At 38.0% G+C, this 20,707-nt stretch overlaps 1 protein-coding gene across 2 annotated transcripts in view; it reads left to right on the forward strand.

The window, feature by feature from the left end:
* ELP3 (elongator acetyltransferase complex subunit 3) overlaps nucleotides 1–20,707 on the forward strand; it is a 95,527-nt gene that overhangs the window by 34,895 nt on the left and 39,925 nt on the right. For both annotated transcript variants that reach the window (XM_008519287.2, XM_070611355.1), the window contains 3 exons: nucleotides 522–683; nucleotides 3,487–3,613; nucleotides 12,011–12,204. In XM_008519287.2, the coding sequence (XP_008517509.1) occupies nucleotides 522–683; nucleotides 3,487–3,613; nucleotides 12,011–12,204 (483 nt within the window). The remainder of the gene's footprint in view (nucleotides 1–521; nucleotides 684–3,486; nucleotides 3,614–12,010; nucleotides 12,205–20,707) is intronic.

Below are 20,707 nucleotides of genomic sequence, written 5' to 3' on the forward strand. Positions count from 1 at the left end.
AAGACGTTTTATCTAAATTATTCCTGTGATCATTATACATACCCTCTCCTCTTCTTTTTCTTTTATTTAACATGACTTTTAAAATATGAAGTGGGAAATAATGCAGATGGTTTCCACTTAATGTGAAAAATCGTTGCTAGGATTTGAAAAATAGAGTTTCACAGTTGAAATCAGTGCTTTCAAAGAGATTATGGTTGCAGCATACTGCAGGAGAATAATGATAATGATGATGATAACATTACTGCAGTGTGTGCCAGTTCAGTCACTTCAATCCTGTGAGGTATAGGTACTGTTACCCTCAATTTGCAGATAAAAAAATCAAAGCACAGAGAGGTTAATAACGTTCCTGTTTGTACAGTCAGGAAATAGCAGAGCCAGGATTTGAACTCTGACATGTGGCTCCAGAGGCTGTCCTCTTAATCACTGTCTTGTCCTGGGAGGACTAAGAGAAGATAGTCCTTTAGTGGGAGCAAATGTCCGAAAGCTGTAGCAGCTTGTTTACTTTTAGGTTTGCTTTATAGATATTCTGAGAGAAGCCTCACAAAGTGTATCGGAATTACTATTGAGACCAGACCAGATTATTGCATGAAGCGGCATTTAAGTGACATGTTGACCTATGGCTGCACACGGCTGGAGATTGGGGTGCAGAGTGTCTACGAAGATGTGGCCAGAGATACCAACAGGTAAGGTGGTGGCAAATGATCTTGCATAAGCCTTCTGCTCCCACTAATTTTTTTTTTCCAATCTTCTTTTTTTTTCCCATGCTTTTTCTCACCAAATCCCCCAAGTACGTAGTTGTATATTTTAGTTGCGGGTCCTTCCAGTTGTAGCATGTGGGACGCCACCTCAAAGTGGCCTAATGAGCAGTGCCATGTCTGCGCCCAGGATCTGAACCAGCGAAACCCTGGGCCGCAGAAGCGGAGCACTCTGCCACAGGGCCGTCCCCCCGCTGATTTTATCCACATGCGTACTCATCCTTTCCTCCTTCCTGCAAGTCTTAGAGAAAGAGGTATCAGTATTCCTGCTTTTCAGAATCATTCTTCTACCTGTCCTCTTAAGTCCATTCCCTCTTTCCTTGATTTTTGGTCTTTCTCTACTGGCTCTTTTCCAGTAACCTTTAAACATGTTCATGTCTCTTATTCTTGTCATAAACAGCCTTTCCCATGTGACAAACAAAAGGCAGGGCTCAAGGTCAGTAGGTTAAAGCAGGAAAGAAGGCCAAGGAGAATGGGAACAAAGAAAGGGGTTGGAACAAGAAGGGAGTCAAGGTGAGATTTAAGAGGTTAGTTTTTATGGAGCAGATGCTAATTGGCAGGGACGTTTGCTTAGCAATGGGTACAAACTTGAGCAGAAAATATACACATGAAAGATTTAACTGTATGAGGAACTTTATGATTAATTGGTAAATTAGTGAAAAATAAGAGATTTCAGGAGTTAATTAGGCAGCAGGATTCCTTGACCTAAGATGGTAAAGGCAGGCTTCAGGGAGTATGTATGTGCTGAATTGGACTTTAATGTCCATGACATTAAAGTCCAATTCAGCACATTCGATTTGGGTAGACATGATTGGGGGTTGTACTAGGAGAAGGAAGTAAAGACTGGTCAACGTCTTAGAAACAACCAAGAAGAATGCCAGGCTGAGGAGGATGGAATCTTTCCTTTAGGATAATAGAAGTCTGTTGAATGATTTTGAGCACAAGGAAGAATCTGATGGATGTCAGGTTTGAAAAAGATTAAACCTGAGATAAAGGCATTCATGTAGGGGAAGACTCGAACTGGGGACACTGGTTGGACTACTGCAGTAACCAAGGGCTGTGCTAGAGGCACCTGTGGAAACCGAAAGAGTTAAAAAAGCTTTCTGAAGAAAATGACATCTAAGCTGAGACTTCCAGGAAGAGTATGAGTTAATCAGGTTGGGAGGAGGAAGGTTGTTTCAGGCAGAAAGAAAAATATGAGCAAACTCCTGAGGATGGGAGCACATAGCATATCTAGGGAATTTGGAGTAGTTTAGTTTGGTAAGAGTGTAAAGCGTGAGAGAGAAGAATGGTAAGAGGTGAGGCTGAAAAGGTGAATGGGCCAAATTATGAGGAGCCTCAGGAGTCAGCCCAGGGAGTTTGGGCTTTAATCCAAGGACAAGCTGTAAGCTAAGTTGTGATATGAGCATATCTGCATTTTAGAAAGGTCGCTTCATGGGGATCACAGTATGGGGGGTGGATCAAGAAGAGCAAGCTAGAAAGAAGACCAGTTAAGAGGCTGTTGCAGTAATTTAAGCAAGAAATGATGTCCTAAAAAGAAAGAAATGACAGTGTTTGGTGACTGAGTAGAAATGAGGGTAAGAGAGAATGGGAAGTAGAGGAGGCTTAAAGGGAAGATGAGTTTTATTTTGGATATACTGAGTGTTAGATACTTGTGGAACAACCAGTTGAAGGTTTGCTTTAGAGCAGGGCTGTCCAACAGAACATTCTGCAGTGAGTGAAAAGTTCTCTGCCTGCACTGTCCAATATGATAGCACAACTGAGAGCTGAATTTTTCATTTTAATTAATTTAAATATAAACTTGAGTAACCACGTGTGCCTGCTGACTACAGTACAGTGCAACTTTAGAGTATTGATGCTTGGGAGTGGTATCAGGATAGAGGCCTAGCCTGTACGGATAAATTGGGAAGTCATTAGCAAAAAGAGATTAGAAATGGAAGCCATGGAAATGGACGGGAGCGTGCAGAGAGAAAGGGGCAGGGTCAGAGTCAGTGGTTTCTAGGATTCTTTTGTGGTGAATTGGAATGTCTTGGTGGTAAAGGGATTAACGCAGGGCTTCAGTGCTTAGTCATCCTTCTCACAGCCCCCAGACTCTTATTAGGGCTTGCTTTCTGCTTGGATGTGGCACTAGAATGTTCAGATGATTATCCAGCAGGCCCCAAATGATTCTGCCTTGTTACTGAATCATTTTCTCCTCTTGCTTTTTTAAGGACCCTCCAGCCCACCAGAGTGAAATCTGTTTTGTGTGTAGGTGTCACTCTTCCTCTCCCTCTCTACAAATAATTTCAAAAGATTTTTAAAGAACATAACAAGATGCTGCTTCTGCTTGATTTTGAGTTCATTGTTCTTGTTTTAAATTTAGATATTTACCTTATTTAATAAGCTTAAATAAAATAAGCTTATATTAAGCTTATTTTGGCTGATGATGCTAAACCAAATAATTTTAGTATACATTAACTCTTGTTACCCCAGTCATTTACTGCCAGAACTTTGAGTAGCTGCGTGAGGGAATTTATGAGAAATATCACAGAAGTAAAATGATTTTCTTCCAGGCCTTCTCAGGGGTGGAGATGTAAAAATGACTTTCTGAGATTTCTTTTTCCCTACCCATATTATTCTGCATTATGGAACTACTGTTACATGTCTCAGAGATTGTTTTTCCTCTCTGTTCCTTGTGTTAAGCTTGTTGTTCATTTATTTGTGTAACAGGTGGTGAATTTTGTTTCCTCAGGGGCCACACTGTGAAGGCAGTATGTGAGTCATTTCACCTAGCCAAAGATTCTGGTTTCAAAGTTGTGGCTCATATGATGCCTGATCTGCCAAATGTGGGGCTAGAGAGAGACATCGAACAGTTTATAGTAAGTATTACTTTAAACCAGGCTAATTCAGAATACCTCTGCATGCCGCTTTTACCCTCTCTGCTCTTTTTAATTATTTACTGTGGATTTTTTCCCTATTATTTAAGCAGTACATCCTCATAATAGAACAGTAGAAACACAATAGAGAAAGAGGAGTCACTTACAGCCACAACACCAAATACAATCCTAACATTTTAATATACTCCCTTCCAGGTCTTTTTTATGCTTGGGCTTTTTTGGAGGAGGAGGTGGTTTATACATATATACACACAGATACACTTAGACTTACACATATGATAGGTAATTATTTCAATAGCTTTTTCCCTTAACATTACGACAAGCATTTACCCATCTTATAGCCTGGTCTCTGTTAAAATGTTAACATATTTAAATATCTGCTTAATTTCCATTGAATAAATATGCCATGCTTTTTTTTTTTTTTTTTTAAAGATTTTATTTTTCCTTTTTCTCCCCAAAGCCCCCCAGTGCATAGTTGTGTATTTTTAGTTGTGGTCCTTCTAGTTGTGGCACGTGGGATGCTGCCATGTCTGCACCCAGGATTCGAACTGGAGAAACCCTGGGCTGCCAAAGCAGAGCGTGTGAACTTAACCACTTGGCCACAGGGCTGGCACCTGTTCTTTGAAGTTTTATACCTAACTCTGGGGTGTGGGTTTGGTTTTTTTTTTTTTTAACTCTATCACATTTTAGCTTGATCCATATTAGCTTTTCTTGGAAAGTGAGATTGATCAAAACTTTTTCTTCAGATTCTCAGCTAGGCAAAGTGTCTTAGGAATGTTCTTTTAGAGAAGAGGGTGAAAATATTTATCAAGTTATTTCATCCACAAAAATCCTTTTATTTTACTCTGCTTAGAAAAATAGAATTTACCATGCCTTATTTGTGAAGTTACTAATTCTTTCTTTCTTTTTAAGAAGTTTATTTTTATTATTTTTAAGCCGGTGAGTTACAACTAAAGGCCTGTTTATAAGATGACATTAATTCACAGATGTCCCTGTTACTAATTCCCCCATATTGGCAGTGTAATAGATTTTGAGTCTAATTATGTCCCCTCATTAGTTAATAGCCAGGTACTCAGACTCTAAGCCTAAAAGTCACCTGAAACATATTTTCTTTAGCACAGCTTCTAAGTGGACCAGTGGTATAGCCAGAATTCATAACTTTAAGTGCCCTTGGAAAAAAATATGTCATGTTTCAAGTAATAGCAAATAGCTGAGTCTCACTATTCATTTTCCTTAGTATCTTCAAAATAAAGAATAGTTTAATAATAATAATATTACAAGAGACAACCCTTCCTGTAAACAGATTTATCTGCTTGTTTGTATTCTTTTCAGAGAAGCCTAGGGAATATGAGTAGACCATATGCCTGTTCTAACTGCATCCCAGCAAATGAGTAACAAAGTAGAGCCAAAATGAAAATCTGATTTCTCTCTAGAGAAGAATTCTCTGCAAAATTAACTTATAAATTGCTTTCAAATAAATAATTTCTACAAATTAGTAAGAAAAAGGCAGATAGCCCAATAGGAGAATGGGCAAAAAAACTTGAACAAGCACTTCACAAATAGCCAATAAACCTATTTCAGAGTTCTCAAAGTGATTAATCTTCAAAGGAATGAAATTTAAAACTGCAGTATGTTGCTACTGTCTACTCCCCAGAATAACTAAGAATAGCTAAAATGAAAAAAGACAGTATGAAGTGTTGCTAAGAGTATGGAGCAACTGGAACTCTGATTTACTGCTAATGGGAATGTAAATTGGTACCATCATGTTAGAAAACTGATAGTATCCATTAAAGGTAAACATATGCATACCCCATGACCCAGCAATTCTGCTCCTAGATGTATACTCAACAGAAATGCACGCATATATTTACCGGAAGACATGGTCACAAATTACTGGTGGTAATATCATCAGAGTGGAAACAACCCAAATGTCCATTAACAGTAGAGTGCATAAATAAATTATGTTGTAGTCATATGATGAAATACTAAAAAACAATAAGAATAAGTTAATTACAACATCATGCAACAACATGGCTGATTTCTATTCCAAATAATAATTGAGCAAAGGAAACGAGATCCAAAAGACTGCCTAATATAGAATTCTATTAATATGAAGTACAAAAACTTACGTTGAAATTGTAACCAGAAACAGGCATGAGGTGGGCTTCTGAGGTTTTGATAATGTTCTTTTTCTTGATTTGAGTGTCTGGGTGCGGGTTACATGATTTGTAAGAATCTGTCAAGTTGTACACTTAGGATTTGTGTACTTTGCTATATCTAAGACACACTTCAGTAAAAAGTTTGCATAAAAACTTTCAGAACTAGTTTTTATTTAGGAAATGTCCTCGTTTGGGCCTGTTTGGAATTCACAACCTTTCTTAAATTCGTAGACAGTATATTTTACACTTTAAAAACTTTTTTCTCTATTTTAATGTCATATCGTTAGCAACCCACAGATATATTTCCCTTTACGTGTTTTGTTCCATAGGAAGGGTTGCTAAATCAGGGGTCTGCTCATATGATTGCAAAGGATAGCCTCGCCTTTTACAGATCCATAAAGCCACTGCACAGTCCACTAAGATGTTAGAGCCGTACCTTTGGGATTGTGTGCCTACGTGTGTTAGTTATAAATTGGCTTAGATCTCACACCTTGTTGTTTAGGTCACTTCTGGGTCACTAAGAGTATAGCTGTTGATTTGCAAATTCACACTCTTATCTAATGATAGGTGCAGAGCTTGTAGCCATGTGTGATAAATAGTGTTTGCTTATATTTTCCAGTAACAAAGATTTATTTTTGAAATGTTTTCTTTTTTTCTCATAAAGCCGAAAGTCCTTGTTGTGATAGAGAATGTTTAACATCTTAGGAATTTATCCTACGAGCATAACTCCACCCTTTCCACCTATCCTCCGTTAGGATTTATTTATTACTCAAAATAGCTTTTAGCTGTTTTTGGTATTTAATTCTTTTAAAAATTAGACTGCTCCTGGTTATCCAAGCTCAGGTTACTTGAAAATGCTTGAAGAATGTCTGTTTCTCTCAAGGAAATATTTGTCTCCAGAATCTCCTGTCAGTAACTAGAAATCTTTCAGAGGCCATTAATGTTTGCCCCACACTTTTGACACTCAGAAGTTCTTTTCTTTCCTACTGCAGTTTTTCCCAAAAACCAGTGGGATTAAGTTACAGTTTAGTGGGGATGGTCAGAAGCCTTTGTTTTTGTTTGTTTGTTTTTAATGTAAAGGTTTGTTACTTAAGGTATTGTCATAGCATACAGGTAAGTGTAGAATTATATCAGAAAAGACCGTCTGTTGTAGCCTCCCCAGATGAGGAAACAAGGCCGATGAGATGAGATCAAGTGCCTTTCCGAGTTTCCTTTCTTAGGCAAAAGGAAGTCTATTTTATTATGAATGACTATGCATGACCTGAATGATGTTGAAATTCAGGGCAAGTTGGATCTTACAGAAATAAAACTTTAAACCTCGTTCTGTTTTTAGTTATTTTTTATTTGTATCAAAGTACTATATGAATAATTTTAAAAGTCAAATTCTACTATAAGGTCTACAGTGATAAACAGCAGTCAGTACCCTGCCTTCCTTTTCCTTGAGTGTACCCATGTCATTTTACAAACGCTCCAGGGTCTGCTTTCTTCTCCTGTTCATTCCTCGAATCTACTGCAGTTTGGCATCCACCCTTCACTGAAGCTCTTCTCTCAAAATGTTGTAAAGTACTTCCTAATCTCCAAATCCAAAGGATACTTCTCTGCTGTCATGTTATTCATTCTTAGCATTGTTATTGTTAAAGATGGTCTCCATTTTGAAATTCTCATCTCCCTGGCTTTAGCGACTCTACTGCCCCCTGCTTCTCTTTTTATCTCTAGGACCATTTCTTTTCTGCTCAGTCTCTTTTTTCTTCCCACCACTTCAATGTGGCTTCTGTCTTTTGCTCTCTTCTATATGCTTGCCTTTCTTCTGTTGTTGTAAGTGTACCACTTACCCTTCAGTGACTCTCGTGTGCTCTCCAGCCTTAATCCTTAGGCTCCTAAGATCAATTACTTAATACTCTTCAACTAGCACCAGATGTCTTACATGTACTTCGAACTAAATACACCAAATATGGACATATTTATCCTTTCCCCCAGTGGCCTCTTCCTCTTATACTCTCCTGTCATACTTGGTGGTGCCATCATCCACATAATCTACCAAGCCAGAAATTTAGGAGTCATTCAAGAGGAAGTAGAAAATATTTGGACTCTGGAGCCAGGCTGCGCCTAGTTTGAATCCTGGTCCCACCACTTACTAGCAAATTGTTCGACTGCTTTGTTCCTCAGTTTTCTCTTCTCTAAAATGAGGCTAATTATAGAAGCTACCTGTTATGAAGATTAGTTGAGATAACATGTGCAACTCACTTAGAAAAATGCTTGGCACATAGTGAGTACCCAGTACATCTTTGCCACTGCTGCTGTTGCTGTTCCCTCATACCCTGAATCTAATCCAACAAGAAGTCTGTCAGTCACCCCCTCTGAATATCTTTCAAAGCTGTCACCTCCTCCACATCCTCACTGCCACAGCTTTAGTTCATGGCTCCATCAGCTCACCTGCACAGCTAAACAGCTTCTCAACTAAGTAACACTGCCACCAGCCGTGTTCCCTTCTAATATATCATTCACCTTGCCACCACAATGATGTTTATTAAATTAACTTTTTTATCTTTATAATGTAAAAGTTATTAAATAATTAAAATCATTATCAAATAATATTTGAAAATCCAATATCAAAACACAGTAGTCTTCTGCCACTTTCATTTGTAGCTGGGAGTTTCTTCCTGCTATTTACCTCTATATTTCTTACTAGTCTGCTGGGATTCCTTTTTCCTATCAGTTCTACATAGAGTCACTTGTCTTACTGTTAGGGTAGTTGAAGAGTTAATTCTTTTATACACTCCTCTCATTCTCCCAATATTGTTATATTAGTATTTTAGTTATTTTAGTAGTCAATGTCTACATTATAATTTTTATATAAATTATTATTCACATGGAGCCAAGTAATATACTACACTTAATTCTTTTCTTGAATAATCCTTTGTTTTTCTAGAGTTAACAATTGTCTTATTTTTTTATTTGCTTAGTTTTCTGTGTACCTGTAACTTTCAAATGTTCCCTCTCAATGTTGAATCCTGTCTGTCAATGGCCTAACTTAGCGAATACTCTATCAGTTCCTTTTTTCGGCCGGAGACATAACGCCTGGAGGTCCTGTCTTACAGCTCCAAGTGGGACTGGCAGTCTTTGCCTAGTTCACAGGTATCCTCCTTGGGAACTGCTTTTCACTACTCTCCTGGATTGGATCCTTTGTTTTCTGGATCCCAAGTTAATCTCTTTTATTGGTTTATTCCTTTACTAAAACACATTCTCTAGCACTTTCCTAGGAAAGGATTCATCATGGGAAGCAAGCCTTTTGCATGCTCAAAAATGTCTCTATGCTACCTTCACACTTAGAGAATTCTATAAAGTCGTTTTCCCTCAGATGTTTCTAAGGTATTGCACCATTGTCTTGTAGCTTTTAGCACTGCTCTTAAGGAGCACAGTATCGTTTTTTTTCCTAATCCTGTGTGCCTTATTCCTTAATCCTATGATATAGATAACCTGGGTTTTTTTCACTCTGGAATATTTTAGGAAATTCTCTTTATCCCATATGTTGTGAAATTTCACAGCGGTACATCTTGGCAAGAGTTTTTTTAACTAATTGTGCTAGATATTGAAGGACCCTGTCATCTGGGAAATTTTTTTATACTACTGGATAATTTTTCCCCTTTTATTTTCTATGTTCTGTTTCTAAAACTTCTGTTAAACAAATGTTGGATCTCCCAGGTTGATCATCCAATATTCTTATCTTTTCTATTTTTCATCTATTTGTCTTTTGCTGCTTATTACTTTCTCACGTTTATCTTTCAACCGTTCTATTAAATGCTTTTATTTTGGTTATAGTTTTAATTTCCAAGAGTTTTTTCTTATATTCTGGTTGTCCAATTTTCTCCAGCATTCTATTCTTGTTTTATGAATGTAATATATTTTTTTCTTATCCGTCTGAAGGAATTAATTATAGTCGGTTTTTTGTTGTTGTTGTTTTGTTTTCCTCTTTCCTCCAAGTTCCTTTTCTTCTTTTTGTTTTGATCTGCCGTTCATGTTCTAGGCTTTCCTCGCTTTTCTGGTGATCCTTAGCCAAATGGTCATACTTTAAAAGTGAGGGACTGAAAAACCAGATTGCAAGCTCTCTGTGTCTAGCAGCTGTTGTGCCTTACTGAAGGATGTTCATATAATCAGCCCTCCTTTCTTTAGGGGATTCCCAAATGTCAGTATCTTAAACTCTTGTTTAGGGCCCTTTGATTAATCCAGAGATGACCTCTCCAGCTTCCTGCTTGGGGGTGGGTGGTGTGCATAGGTCACAGAAAATTGGCTGCTGGTGTCCGAGGAGCAGGACAGGGAGTTCACCAGTCAGTGTGCTGGCTTTCACTTAGTCTTCCTGTTTTCAGCCTGATCTCACAGGCCTTTCTTAGAGTCTAGCAGCTTTCCAGGTTCTCCAGGAAACAAACAGGCAGCTGGCTGCCTGTAGCAAAGGCAGAGGAATAAGGGATGAATCCTTCTCTGTACAGACTTTGATCCAGTGCTCTCTTCCATCCTGCTCAGTTCCTGGTGCTTGTGATCCGTGAGCCTTTCTGGGACTTTGGAGGGACTGAGCTGGCCTTTCCTTGGTATCCTCTTTTACGGATACTTTGTTTGTGGTTTTCTTCACTTGCAAAGTCATTTACCAATCCCCCCTCCATTTTCTGTCCTCCAAATATTTATTGCAATCACTTGTCCCTCTCTTATCTCCTCTAATGTTCTCCTTGTTCTTCTGGTTTATACTTTTTAAAAAATTATTTCCTGTTATTTTAGTGTGATGTTGGAGGGAACAGAAATAAACACATTTGAATTCTCCGTGTTTACCCAGAAGTCCAGAACCACTTCCATCTATCATCATTGTTATGAAAGGGGTATATCAGCCTATATGTCTCCTAAGTTTATTATACAAGGACCAGAAGTACTTTTCTGAAATCGTATGTTCCAATATGGATTCAAACTAGGTAGAGAATAACTTGCATACATGCTCTTTGTGGATGGCTATAGAATATATATTTTAAAGATCTGATGAATCTTCAATATGTAAATATTACAGGGAAAATTACATGCAATTATAGAAGAATATCCCTAAAACCAAATGGTGCACGAACAATACAACATTTAAGAATATGACAGAAATCAGTGAGAGTGATCGAAAAGCCTACAGTTACATTTTTTTGAAAAGCAAGTTAAACAATGGAAAGCTCTGCAAGAACAATGTAGCACAAGATAAAAAGCATTTTTACAGTTCATAAAATATAGTACTGCTGGCGTATGGGTACTAATGCCAGAATGGGGGTTAGAGGAAACTGGATGAGCCCCCTTCATTCCTCCATCACGTATCATGCAAAAGCAAGATAAGAGCAAACTGGCAGTGCAAAATCATGGAAAGGAGAACCCCTGGTGACTCCTTGCTGCATCCCAAATAAAGAAATAAGGCAGCCAGCTGGGGTGATAGAGTACAGGAAATGACTGTGTCAAAGTAGATGAATTAGATGTATTGCTCAGTGTCAAGATAACAAATGGGCCACGTGTATATCCTGGGTTAGGAACACTGCCAGTTGGCCTGAGGACAAAATGGTCATATCCAGAGATGGGCATACGTTTTCTCCAGAGGGCCGTATAGTAAATGTTTTAGGTTTTACAGGCCGAATGATAATCTCTGTCACAACTTCTTAAAAGTTTAAACAATTAAATATATTCCATTATTAAAAGGAAGGATACAGCCTAGAGGTGAAGGCATTTGTTGAATAAATTGTCAGTATGATGATGTTAAGAAAGCAGTAATATATAATTCAATAGGATTTTTTTTTTTTAAGTGAAGCAACTTTTGTTTGAAGGTCAGGAAGGCCTCTCTGAAGAATTGGCAATCGAGCTGAGACCTGAAGATTAGCTAGATGAAGAAAAATTGACAAACTTCCCCAGCAGAGGAAATTGCCTTCGCAAAGGCAGAGAGGCAAGGTGGTGAGGGTGATGTGAGATGAGATTGCAGCAGTAGGGGCTGGATTAGCGAGGGCTTTGTAACCCAGCACACACATGCTTTGCTCCAGTGAGGCTGTAAAGACAGTGAGTTTCTGTTCTGTCTGCATCCCCTCCCTTGATGGAGGAAACCAAAGGCAGCCTAAGTACCAGGTAGTTATGTGAGAGAAGCTGGCCCAGCATTGAAACTTCCCCATGGGTAATCTCTACATAAGTGATGGAGAAGTAATTTTCTGTTCTCTATTCACAGGAGTTTTTTGAGAACCCTGCTTTTCGTCCTGATGGTTTGAAACTGTACCCTACCCTGGTGATTCGTGGAACGGGGCTTTATGAGCTTTGGAAATCAGGAAGATACAAGAGTTATTCTCCTAGTGACTTGATCGAGTTGGTGGCTCGGATCCTTGCCCTTGTGCCTCCATGGACTCGAGTGTACCGAGTGCAGAGGTAGTGTGTTGTCTTTTATGCCAGAAATAATCAGTGACTAGTCTGTCTATTTAGAATGCTTAAAAAGAATAGTCTGATTTCATATTGAGGGGTTTGAATTTTTTTTAATTAAAAGTAGGACACCTGGCATTCTCTGTGTAAACAGAGAGGGATGGAAGTGAAAAGACAACGTGTCCAAGCCACTTTGCCAGTATCATATTTATTCAGGTATTTATCTTGCCATTCATTTGTGAGCCAGGAAATGGAGTGATGGTGGTAAATGGGTGTGGTGCTTAGTTCCAGGAGCTTATGATCCTACATCAGGATTTCCTTTTCCTGGTCTACTTCAATCTAGACACAGTAGTGAGAGAGGGAGGAGAAAGTGTAGCCGTGTGTCCTACTGTTGTAGAGCTGGTGAAGAAAAAAGAAAGAGTAACAGTAATCATTCTTTATAGATATTAATGTAAATTTGGAGAAAGTGTGACATATTCCTGATAGCTTGAAGGAAATCATCTTAACTGTCTTTTTCCTAGGAAAGAAACTAAGATGTCATTTGCAGTCCTGGGCCTTTCATCTTTTTTTAACTAGAAACATAACATAACAGTGAAGGAAAATTTCAAAAGCCAAAAACTTACCTATCTATCTATAATCCTAACAAAGCAATTCCTGTATTTGCTGGCCATTAAGGCACATTTCCACCACTCTACCAGAAACTGCCCTGATTCCAGTATTACAAATAGAAGAGCAAAATGTGACTAGCAAATGCATGTACAATCAACTGCTGTGACTAGTACTCCACTGAGCACAAAAATTGTGTTACTAATAATGTAAAACAGTGAGTACTGAAAACAAGCAGAATTATCAACTAAAAGAAAATTATCCAGGATATAAAATAATGAATTTGCTTAAAGGCCGAAGGATGTTTACACTGTACTTCTGCTATAACATATTGATTTCTTAAAATTTTTAAATTAGTTATCCCTTGATATCCACAGGGGATTGGCTCCAGGACCCCCTGCAGATACCAAACTCTAAGGATGCTGAGGCCCCTATTTAAAATGGCATAGTATTTGCATAAAATCTACATACATCTTCCCATATACTTTAAATCATATCTACTTACTTAAAATACCTAATACAATGTAAATGCTATGTAACTAGTTGTTATACTCTGTTGTTTAGGGAATAGTGACAAGAAAAAAGTCTGCACGTGTTCAGGACAGATGCCACCATCGTAGGCCTTTTCATCTGTACTTGGTTGACTCCATGGATATGGAACCCATGGATATGGAGGGCCAACTGTATTGGCCCTTCAGTTGGGCCTATATGATCTCTATTTTTTAAAATACACTTGAAAATACTAAGGAGATACTGAAGAGAAAATTCAGTTGTTTGTGCTGTCCTTCCCCTTCTTTTTCAACTCTTCTGAACAATTCAGTCCAAAAGACATTAGGAGGTGCTGAACAATGCAGGCCTCTGTGCGGAAGAAGTAGGGAGCCAAAGGGCCCAGTGCAGGGTGAGAAGGTTGTTCTTGGTGGAGGAGGCAGTGGTGTGGTGCAGGGTATTGCAGCCTGAATGTGGTAAAAAGGGCATTCTTGCAGAGGGCTCATCTGGCACAGGATGTCAGAGCTGAGCAGGGTGAGGAGGATGTCTCTGAGCAGGTGTACAGAGGAGGGCAGCAACAAAAGATTGGTTACTTGCAGGGGGTTGATCTAATAAGTAGATAATATTAAGGATAATGGGAGCTAGCTTTTTTGTTATCTGAAAAGGGAATTACAAATGTGAAAATGGAGAAAATTAGAGTGTACCCTCTATTGTTTTGGAATAGGAGATATTGGTGTAAACTCATGGTTTTCAACATATAGGTAGATATGAAATAATTGTAAATGTAGTAAATATAATGTGTGTCTTTTTCACAGTCTATTTAATGCCATGGTTTTTTTTGCATTCTTGTGCTGTTTGTTGGTGATTTCACTGTTTAAACTGGCCCTTAAGCATAATACAGAAGTTTTGTGTAGTGTTCCTACATGCAAGAAGGCTATAGTGTGCCTTATGGAGAAAATACATGTGTTAGATAAGCTTCATTCAGGCTTGAGTTATAGCACTGTTGCCCATGAGTTCAATGTTAATGAATCAATGGTATGTATAAACAGTGTCCTTAAACAGAAACACATGTGAAACAAGGTTATGTATTGATCAGTTGATGAAAATATTGTGACCAGAGGCTCACGGGAACCTAACCCCGTATTTTCCCTAGGAGCAGTGTTTTAATATTTACCAGTTCAGTGTTTGCGGCAACTTTGTACAACTTAACTACCGCAAATAATGAGAATTGACTGTACATTGTTTCAAAGTACCTCCCCACAATATACTTATTAATTACAAGGTGGAAAAGAGTAACTTCACCATGAAGAAGGCTAGTAGCTGATCAAAGTGAGTATCATCAGTAATAGTACAAATCACAGTTTTGTGCCACCTCACAGTATGTGTTGAAAACACAGCATCACTTCTGTGTTACTCAGCCAAAACTCCATAATCTGAATCTGATCATGAGGAAACATCAGACAAACCCAAACTGAGGAACATTCTAAAAAGTAACTGGCCTGTAATCTTCAAAAGTATGAGGATCAAGGTGTAGGGGAGGAAGACATTTCCTCTACCCTCTCTGGGTTCGTCTGGCCGGAGAACGAATTAAATTCACATGAGACATAATAGCAGGAGAAAATTAAACAAAGCTTTATAATGTATACATGGGAGAGGCTCAGGCAAGCTGAGCAACTCACCAAAATGGCTGAAGCCCCCACCTTAAATATCATATCCAGCTAAAGACAAAGGAGGATGTTGGGGGTGGGGGGAGTCAGTTACAGGAGGTTACCAGACAAGCACAATAAACAGGAATAAGATTATTATGCAGATTTAAGTCCTTGGATTCTGTATTGATAGGAGTTTCTACAGATAAGGTCATCCCCCCTTCTTCCTGGTACAGAGAGGGAGACAACTTTACAGATGGAGATTTCCTTTACAATGTAAGTGTCTCCTAACAAAGGGCAAGCAGGTTACACTCCTCAGAGCCTCCTTCCCTGTCCCAGTTTATTAAAAGTAACCAACCCCAAATAATCCTCATGGCAAAGAGACATATCTTGGGGTGGCCAATTCCAGGCCCCCACAAAGGAAAGAGTTCCATTTTGGAGGAGATGAAAGAGACATGACAACTAAACACAACACAAGGTTCTGACTGGCTCCTTCTGCTAGAAGGGACATTGAGATACTGGTGAAGCTGGAATGGAGTCTAGGATTAGACACTAGTTAAGCATCAGTGTTAATTTCCTGATTCTGATGGTTGTTTTATGGTTATGTTAGAGAATATCCTTATTGTAGGAAGTAAAGTATCCTGGGGCTGTTGGGACATCTTGTTTCCAATTTACTTTCAGATAGTTCAGGAAAATAATTATTTGTATTGCACTTGGGACTTTTCTGTAACTTTGAGATTATTTCAAAAAATTTAAATTAATACAGTAGAAAAGAAAGATGTAATAAGTAGTATTAACAAAGACAAAAGAAAAAGATCATTTGCTTTGTGAAATGCAATGACTTGGGCAACCAGAGAACAGTAAAGATACTGCTCCCCAGCAGCAAAGCCTGGCAACAAATATCACTGTTGTGTTGGTCTCAACCTGTTGATAGTGATGCTGTCAGCTAGGAATGCCTGAGGCACTACTGCTAGAGATCCCCCCAGACATTTCCCCCACAGGGCCAGTGTTGTGGCTGGACTGGCTGTTAGGCTTCTTATTATGATTGCAGGATGCACTTCAGCAAAAACCTTCAGGGAAGGTTGAGGAACAAGATTTATTACTCACAGGTCTTGGAGGGTACCCAGCAAGCCCCAAGGGCACATGGCAAGGGTGAGGGATATGAACCTGAGGTTCTGCTTTTATTAGGATCCAAGGGTGGAGTGTCTAGGGTTTTGTGGGTTTACTCTTTATTGGCTAATTTAAAGCATAAGAATGGGAATTAGGGTGCAGGGAGGGAGAAATAGGGTCATTCAAATGGTCAATTATCTAGGTTACCAAGGGCTTTCTGAAAGAGGGACCTTCATTGGTGGGGCAGCCTAATTCCTTATCTGGCTGTTTTGTTTGTAGCTGTGTCATAACAGCTGGCAATATGTTTATTTAGGATGGGTGTGTTTTGAAATGGATGCCTCAGTAGTCAAAAAGGTAACGTCAATGGGCCAGCCCCGTGGCTGAGTGGTTAAAGTTCCACATGCTTTGTTTCAGCGGCCTGGGTTCATGGGTTTGGGTCCCAGGCATACACCTACTCCACTCATCAGCCAAGCTGTGGAGGCATCCCACGTACAAAATAGAGGAAGATTGGCACAGATGTTAGCTCAGGGCAAATCTTCCTCACACACACAAAAAACATAATGTCAAGCACTTATACTACAATCAAAAAGCTTAATGTCAGGCACTTAGACTACAGGGCAACCAGAGAATAGTGAACATATTTCCCAGCAGCAAAGCATGGCAACAAATATCACAGAATCGATAGAAATTTTACAGCTGTAGATACCATAGTTTTCTTACCAAAAGTAACAAGGCATAGAGCACACAGGCAGTCAGATGAAGAATTTGCATTTACCCCCTTCGTTTTCAGCTTTAAATTTCTTACTGCTGTAACCAGTGAGTCAAAAGCAACAGAGACATTGCTATAACATTAAAAGCTTAATTTTCTGGACTTTGTGAAATATCACTGTAGGACATTATCTTGGCCTACCACCAAGAAAATAAAACCTTCAAGAAAACAAGAGCAGCAAATATAGTCTCTGTAGGAAGATTATAAAGGAGTCATGCCAGGAAGAATTAAGAATATGTATATAATACAACCTGAACATATACGAGAAAGGCATGATATGGATATCGAACATGAGGCTGATTAAAGAAAGCTCCCTGTTCTCAGTTCTCTTATCATGACCGTATTTCAGCTCTCTCTGGAGAACTGGCCGTGGAAGAGCCCTCCAGCTCTAATTCCAGGAGGCCAACCTGTCAGTTATAGTTCTCTATCAGTACATCACTTAAAGGGTTGACGTGGGACAAATGGTACAGGTGGATGAAGGCTTAAGATGTTCAAGTGACACTCTGTTACTTTATAAATGTGTGAGTGAATTAAAACTTAATGGAATACTGTAAAATGAGGTAAAATCTCTTTAAAAATGTGGAGTTAGTAATGTCCTCAGTGAGTCTGAGGACAGTTTGTTGTTTGAAGACAGTGATGACTCAGTTCCTAGCACAGTAAATGTCTTTGGTGGAGGGAGTCGTCTGGAGTCTAGCTGTGATGTCTGATTTTCATGCTTTGAGACTGATAATTTTCTTAACTTTGAATGTGATTGTTTTCTAAGTTTTTTAGTATAAAGATTCAAGTCTTTATGGTATTTTCCATTTTATTTTATTTTTATATTTTTATGTTTTTAATATACCTATGATATTGTTATAGAAGTTTCCATTAGAATTCTGTTTTTTTAATGTAGCTTACTGTGGACTGACGTTCGATAAAGCATTTGTTTTTCTATAAGCATGGGCAGAATTCCTTCAAATATTTTATGTTACTTTGTTTTGCATTGAACACTGATGAACTATTACTGTGGCTACTTGCGTAGGAATTCATTCAGATTTATTATATTTTGCTGCTTGCTTTTTACCCCTTTTATATTTACATATTTTCTTTGTATATACTGCATAAAAAATGACTCATTTACTTTATATTGACTTGCTTTTTGTTATCAGTAATCACTGAAATTCTCGACGCGGCCTTTGCAGTGCTGAGAGGTATAGGGTATGATGGGTTTCTGCTGTGTACAAGTTGATCCGAGTACATTTCTGTTTGATCATGTGATTTTGTACATTTTTCCAACAGAGTTTATAGAATATTACTAATTATCCAGAACTTTTATTTTCTTCTTAATTTCCAGTCATATAGTAATATATTTACATGAATAAAATATTTTCTCTATAAAGCTACTTTAAAATCGCTTTCAATATATCTATTAATAACAGGCTTAGATTATTTTTCCAAGAATTTCCTTGTATAATTGGGATGCATCTTTACACAACAGTACATTTTATATATTGGCAAATATGTTCTTGCATTTTTGCATTACATTTCTTGGTAAAAACTTAGAATAATCTTCAATTATAATTTTAATGGCAGCATACTAGTCTAGCATTTTGATTTGTCTTACTCAGTAAACTCTTCTTTACTTTTTTTTTTTGGTTGATCATTATCCTGGCCTCCACTACAGCTAAAATCCATGTATGTAGAACTTTTTACTTCTGTTGAAATAATCTGTTGGATTCATATAATCTAGGAGAAGGGTTACTCCTGATAAGGGTCCAAGCATCTTTTTAATTATTATTATTATTAATATATTTTCTGGAACAAGGGGAGTCTAAGTGAATGTTGTAGTTTTTGCTATGTATATTGATATGGTTTTCCAAATAGATTATACCAATTTAGAGTAAATATTTGCTGGTTTTATCACCTCTATAGAATTGGATGCTTGTATTTTTTATTTTATTTACCTAGGGATATTAATTTGCATTTTACTAGTTATTAGTGAGGATTAACATTGTTTCCATGTAAATGATTATTGTTTTGTTTTTTCTTATATCAGTTGTCTGTTTATATATAACTGGCCAGTCATGGAATTTGGGTCATAAAGGAGATGGTACTTTTTATTGAAATAGCTCAAAAAAAACTAATAAATTTTACCTTTACCTGTCAGAGGCCTTTTGAATTATCTCCTCTTTTGTGGACAAATAAGGAGACTAGGGGAACAGAAAGCCGTGTCCATGTTCGCATAGCACACTTAATAACAATTTGATACTGTGTTCTGGTAAAACAGCTTCATATCTCTGTTTTAAAACGTTGTATCCCATTTACTGGTGTTTTAAAGTTATATTCAGATACATCTAGAATTTGTTATATCTAGACTTCTAGAAAGAAACTTGTATCAAGAGCTAGATTGTATAATTTTGAAATAAAAGTGCTAAGGAAAGTGTTAATGGATAACTCAAGCATTATATACAAACGTGCACAAGAGAAGACTTGGTGTTTAGACAGTGTTAAGGGGCTGAGAAATCTTCTGATTTGGGAAAGGAGAATCACTGGGTTTTGACTCTGCATGTTTCTTCTATCTTCAGTTTTAAACTTTTAGAGCAATTCTGAGAATGTAGAAAACTGAAACTAGTCTAAGAATGCAGTGAAGCACCTTACTTTCCTTAATTTGGAAGCAGTCACTTATGTCTTGCTAGAAGGAAACATTGGCAAAGGCGAAAAGCCTCCTCCCAGAGTGTTTAATCCAAGTGATTTTAATATTTACAGTTTGTTTATTTTTGTTTTAAATCATAATAAAGGAAAATCATATGTGTCTGTGTTCTGTGCCTTCAGGAAATCTGGCTATTTTATGTAGGTTCACCTAGTGACAGCTCCTGCCAACTACAGGCAATATGCTTAGTGTTGACTAGTGAATCTAAACTCATACGCAGAGAAGAGGATTCTAGGAATTACTTTTTAGACAGGTGTCAGAAGGGAGGAACAGAGGAAGGAAAGTAGGAGGAAAGATATTTTGAGTGAAAATACCATGTTTTACACTTGTCTTTTTTCAACAGTATATTTTACTAACAGGTTACTTGATATTTTTAATTGGCCATTTCCCCACTGCACCCCCCCCCCTTTTTTTCTTAACTAATTTACACTTCTAATTTCATGACAGTTGAGTCAATAACATCTTCCTGGGTGTCTTTATGAAGCAGCATCCTAATAGGTGATTCTGTGTTGCAGCCCTGAAGGGTGCAGTCAGTAATTAAATGTAAAATTCTGTCCAGACACATGATGGAGCCACATTAAACTGCTGCTGCCCGCAGGCTATTTGACAGCTGTCTGCCTGCGTGTGATATTTAAATCACTGTGAAGCATTCGAATAGGAATACCAATTTGCAACCAAAACATGCTTCTGAAGCGTGAGAAATTCAGACCAAATAAGCTCTAGACATCACTTTGAAAGGTTTTTGATGAGCAAATTGCAAATATTAGCACCTCTCGGCTTGAAATGCTTACCTGTTGAAATAGAAAGTGAGTATTCTTGAATGTAATTTCAAGCCAAGAAAGTGAAACTAGAGCGAAACGAAATGAAAGACCTAAAAATAATTTTAACTCCTACCCAGATGGATGTAGCAAGTTCAGATGGTCAGTAATCTCACCTGGGTTTTGAACTCCTAGAAGACTGCAACAGTGTCTGTTTATCTTTATATATTACAGATTGCTCAATACACTACTTAACACATAGAAGATGCTCAGCATATGTAGAATTATCTCCCTTCATTTTCAGTGAAAAAGACTTTATCACTGAAAGTGGAGATTGCCACGTTTCTACTCCTCAGTGAGCAAGAACTCCAATCTGTTATACTCCAGGCATGTCACTGCCAAAGACCATTAAAGCCGTGTTGCATTTTTGTAGTGACAGACATAAATT

The sequence above is a fragment of the Equus przewalskii genome, chromosome 2 (assembly GCF_037783145.1).
Source record: "Equus przewalskii isolate Varuska chromosome 2, EquPr2, whole genome shotgun sequence".
NCBI classification, from domain to species: domain Eukaryota; kingdom Metazoa; phylum Chordata; class Mammalia; order Perissodactyla; family Equidae; genus Equus; species Equus przewalskii.